Source organism: Xyrauchen texanus, chromosome 28 (genome assembly GCF_025860055.1).
Source record: "Xyrauchen texanus isolate HMW12.3.18 chromosome 28, RBS_HiC_50CHRs, whole genome shotgun sequence".
Lineage (NCBI taxonomy): Eukaryota > Metazoa > Chordata > Actinopteri > Cypriniformes > Catostomidae > Xyrauchen > Xyrauchen texanus.
This window is the reverse complement of record NC_068303.1, coordinates 19,287,168-19,292,719: the sequence shown is the minus strand read 5'-3', so window position 1 is coordinate 19,292,719 and position 5,552 is coordinate 19,287,168. Positions and strand designations below refer to the sequence as shown.

At 37.9% G+C, this 5,552-nt stretch overlaps 1 protein-coding gene across 1 annotated transcript in view; it reads left to right on the top strand.

The window, feature by feature from the left end:
* The window catches only part of LOC127622486 (protein sel-1 homolog 1-like), a 12,591-nt gene extending 7,551 nt beyond the window's left edge, over positions 1-5,040 (top strand). The window contains exon 7 of the mRNA XM_052096588.1: positions 4,969-5,040. Coding sequence (XP_051952548.1) covers positions 4,969-5,040 — 72 coding nt within the window. The remainder of the gene's footprint in view (positions 1-4,968) is intronic.
* The last annotated feature ends 512 nt before the right edge of the window (positions 5,041-5,552 follow it).

Here is a 5,552-nt window from a genome sequence, read left to right as displayed (position 1 = left end):
GCTCGACAATGGTTGCTAGGGAGGGGCTAGGAAGTGTTGAGGTGATTCATGATTGGCTGTTTGCTCTCCCGAGTCAAACGAGACCACCTTTGTGTTTCTATGACACTTCTATCCGGAGATATCCCTTTGATCTGTTTCAATAGAAGTCTATGGGACTTGTTGCTAAGGTGCTCTAAATGGTTGCTAGGGCGTGGCTTGATAGCTTCACAATGATCTTGAGAGACTGATTGGTCGTCTGAGTAAAATGAGCCCGTCCCCTCGTCTCTATGACACTGTGATCCAGAGCTATGTTCAATACAAAATCCCTATGCCATTTCATTTCATGGGCCGCCCTACACCATTATAAGTCAATTGGGGCATTTTTGGGCAGCTCCTGCCCCCCAGGGGTGCAACTTTTACCCCATATTGAGGTATGCTCTTACAGAGCCTGCCAGCCTCTTCAAATGTGGCAAATCACACGTTTCTGTGAAATCCTCAATCGGAGCTATGACGCGTCAAAGTTAGTCGCAATGTTAAGTCTATGGGATTTTTCGGCCGCTTTTTTGCCCCTGGGGCAAATACCATACCCCCGATCGCCTATAAAAGTCATAGCACACGTGTCATCAATAGGCCGTTCGATTTGACACCTCATTCGTGGGTCTACGCCAAACGGTGCGGGACGAGTTAGGTGCCGAAATTTTGTACGGAGATATAAAAATAAAAATAAAAATAAAAATAAGTATGTGAGATTACAATAGTGATGCTTTGCAAGCACCACTAATTAGCCCTCTTTACAGGTTCCCCATAATAATGATGGATTATTTATAGATGATGAATTAATAGATGTAAAGGATTTAAATTCAGAGAAGTAATCTAAGAAGGCACTGTCCCTAATAGTCACAATATTAAGCCTCCACTGTCTGGACCGCTCAACCAGGCTCCTAAGTAGTAAATCCATTGTCATACTAGCATGATTCGAAGGTAAAATACTTTGTATATTACAAGATGTAAGAAAAAAAGTAGAATTATCTGAATTTATGGCAATAGGAAGCAGAAAAAAAAGTATATTCTTTATTCAAAGGATGAATACTTCTCCATACATCAACAAAACCAAGATCCTTGTAAATGTCCTGAAGAGACCTGTCCTGAGTAGTAAGAAGTGCAGAACCATGTGAGTATCTGTCCATAAACAAATTCATTACACAATTGAAATTCAACCACAATCGTCAAATCCGCTGACATAACAGAAAGGTCCACAAACACTTTAACAATAAAGTCAGATGGATGAGCTGGAGGATAATGCATGTTTAGTATGAGAATAACCTGTCCCTGTAATATACCCTTAATTATAACATAACAACCATCCCTACCTTTAACGCAGCTTGAAACTTTAAAAGGCAAAGCACGTTTGAGGATATCAACACCCCTACTTCTGGACATAAATGATGAAAACTAAACCTGTCCAAAATACTCTGTAGTTTAAATGTTCTGCATCATTCAAATTAGTCACTTGCAGAAGGGCAATATGAATATGAACTTTTTTTCTAGTGGTGCAACGATCAGAAAATGAGGCCGATACGATCATCAATAGTTTTTTGTTTTAACACCAAGATCGGCTAATACCGATTTAAAAAAAAAAAAAGAATTTATTTATTTTACATTTTTAGAAAGTGCACTTAGCTGCACTTTTGCAAGTTATATTCTGCAGTAATGTTTATGCTCCACACAGTAAAATGACATTAATTGTGAATTGCTAACATTATTTGTATTGAATACAGTTATGAACAGTTCTGTTGTCAATATCAAAGGTCATTGTGACATACTGGCAACCAGTAAAAACCACGAGGGCATCACACACAGCAGAGATTCATTCAAAAATAAGAAAGTTGTCTTATTGCTACAAAACTGCTCCTGTGAGGAATCATTAGTATTTATGATTCGTTTACCGCATTTGGGGTTTTGTTGCAATACAAATCACAAATTATTAAGCAAATGCATGAACACGCGGTGCTGTTATTTAAGGTTAAACAGTTATATATGTTATTAGTGGCATTGCGACCAACATCAATCTGATTTAAATTGGGATCCACAATTAAATTGGGAATGGTGCGGAGATGAGTGATTGACTGAGATATTGAGAGCACCTGCAGAGCGTGCTTGTTTAATTGACACCGAGAGTGGTCATGTTGAAGGGGGAGAAGCTAATAGTGCAAATACAAATATTCCCAAAGCAATAAGGTCACTGTTACATCATGACAATGTGGGTTCCCTCTAGATAATGCACTTGACGTAGTGGATTGAAACGCACTATGATTTACATTTTCTTTTGTCAATTTATTAGAAATCCGCTTTAAAAATGCTAAACATTTTTATGGAAACCCAGCTAATGACATTTTTGGTGGCCATTTCAAAAACCGTAGTCCAGCTGATTGTTGATCACAGCTAATACTCAACAGTATAGCATTCATTTAGTTTGCGTGCATTTCTCCTTGACATGGGTTTCTAGTGCAGAATGTGAGTTGGAGTAAAATGAATTTCGATAGAGGTAATATTATGAGTTTTGTTTCACATGTGGTTTAGATTTGGCATTTTGCCAGTGCAAAATAACCTCAGACAGTGTTCATTCAGCCACGGTTTTTGTTAATATTCGTTCAGGGTGTTAATGAAATTGAACAAGTCATGTTTCATTAGTCAGCTATTTAGATTTGGATTCATATCCAGTTTTTTACAATATTAGTAAATTCATCAGGCTGTAACAGACAATAAAACAATCTCCGTTTGCCTCACCCTTCCTGTGTTATAGGAAGCACATTTGTTATTTTTCACCACACACTAGGTCTGACTGAATCGTAGGCAAATCTCTCAGACTTTTTTTTTTTTTTTAAACTAACTTTGCTAAACACAGCCAAACTGTCTTCAAATGCCATGTGGTTCAAACAGTTGTATGATCTGGGAACCCCCCCCACACACACACACACACCACATCGTCCTCCTACTGTTCATTCATGCGTCGCTGAAAGGGTCATAGGCTGAGTCTACTGGGAGTGCGAGCTGATGAAAGTCCTTTTAAAAAATGGATGGGGACTGGGACAGAAATTGTCCAGTTTTTCAGTTTCCTGGTTTTCCTTTGAAACTGATCTAGTGGCCAAATTGAAAATATTTGGACAGTGGAAACTGATGGAGTGGGTTGCACTCTCTAACGGGCAACAAATGTGTAGGCTAATTAATATTGACAATAGCATCCTACCAGACAAATTCATGTTATCAGTTGAAATGGCAGTGGTTGGTTTTAAAGTATTTACAATAATGCTCAAGTCAGTGCGGTGGTAGATTGCAGTATTGATTAGCTGTCTTATAATTCTGTTCTCCCCCTCTCGTCTGTCCCCTGCCAAATGTGTAACACTACCATTTACCTCAATCACTGTGATTGGATAATCCCAACACTCTAGAGCTAGGTGCATCTCTGTTTTGTGGCGCTACATTATATTTTATGATAAAGAGATATTGTAATACCGTTTGAATGTCATTTTATTGAGGTTTATGTCATACTGTCATATGAAGTAGGAGAAATGAATTAAGTCAGTCTGGCATTTCTTTTTTCAGTATGAGAGCCTGATAAAGATGGTTTGAAGAAAAGGAAACAGAATCCAAAATGGGAAGCAGCCAGTTAGCCAATAAAATAAAGCAGCCCTAACAATTTGCTAGAGACATGCACAATGGTTGTTTTGCCATATATTTGATACCAAAATGATTGAAGGTCTTAAAGAGTTTTCACCCAACAAAATTGCCAAAATTTAAGTAATTATTCACTCTCAAATCAAGTAATTGATCAGCTCCTGTAAACCGAGCATCAGCAAAAAATCAAACCTCATTGATTGTGTTATAACATTGTGTTGTTTGGTCATGAGACACACAGGAACCAATTAGGGATGGGACAATATATGGATTATATGGATATGGATATTTGCAAACCAAAATAAATGACGAACCACATCAAGCCAAAACTTGATATTTTGAAATTTGCAGCATTGTGTTCGGTCCATGAAATGACTCATTAAACACATCAAAATCTCTCTTTTGCTTTTTTCCAATGGTGTTTACAGGGTTTGCACAAGTTTCTTGAATTGCTTAAGGTGTTTGAATTTAGACTGGGTTTACTGCATAATTGCCTTGTTTGGTTGAAAAGTGCTTGAGATTAAAACAAAATTTTGTGTCCATCAAAGATGAGATTCAAGCACTCCACTTTCGTTTTAATATTGTGTCTTAATATCCTTTCTGTTCTTTACAGTAAATTGTTGATCATAAAGTAAAAAGAAACATTAAAGCTGAAAAATGCAATTTTTGTGACACTAGCGCTACCAAACGTAATTGCAATAATAAACAATGTTTTCAAAACAGCTTTCCGATTTACCTTTACATGGCTTAGTTACACTGTGTCTACACCAAGCAAAAGCTAAACTTTCCCATTATAATCAGTAATGCTGTCCACACTGGGATGCATAAGTCACATCACGCCAGCAGTAAACGGCCATTTTGCACTGCGCGCACTGGTGCTGCTACTGCCAACAAGACAAATAAACTGTTAGCATTCGTTGTGATACATCCATTGTAGACAGCCTCAAGCCACTGTGGTGCTTATGATTATACTACCTGGAACTGTACATGATCATCTTATTTATGGAGCCAATTTAAATAGTTACATGTCATCACATTTCCATCTCTGGCCAACCAAGTAACCACTGACACTTTACCTACGAACAGTGCTGCATTATTTAGGACAGCTTGCTTATCCGATGATGAATGAGGGCAAAGAATAATGTCAGTGAAACGCTTTGGCTTATGTGTTTGTCAATTCTTATCCTTACCTCTATGCCTCAAGCATAATGAACATCATCATCAGTCAGGTTAAATCCATTTTTATTACCTGAAATTCATGCCAAAGACAGTTCTGATATACCAGTGTACCCAATACTCCTTTTTTGTTCTTAGCTTAGCAACAAATCAAGAGTTGCCAATGCAGGCATCTATAAAAGGCTGCTGGAATGTGGCCAGGCTCCTTAGAAAGCGTCTCATGCTGGTCTGACCTTTTAAGACCTAATTATATGTTATATGAAATTGTTTTTGCTGAATCTCACATTTTGAAGAGGGGTTGTGTGAAGCATTCCTCAAGCTCCCTCTGGAAAAGGGCAGCCTGTCCATAAAGGCACTGTGTATCCTGATGAAATGTCATGTCTTATCATCGGACAGTTGAACACTGTCCTTCAAGAATAGTGAACTCCAGCATGCTCCCATAAAAAATTAAGGTGAATGTGAGGACATTTCTGCCCAACCTTGACTGAAATTTTGTTCAATGAAGATTGTACAATGTTAGTGGACATGTAATTTGCCTGTGACCATTAAGCTCTAAACTGTTTGTTTACATGCACTGTTATAATCAAGCCACAGTGGGTTTTTGAGTAGTGGAGCTACAATCGACTTCATCTGCCTTTTTCAAGTTTTCATAACACAGTGCGCAATTGAATATTTGAAGGAAAGACATAAAATATGGCTGGTTAAACACATGACATGTGTTA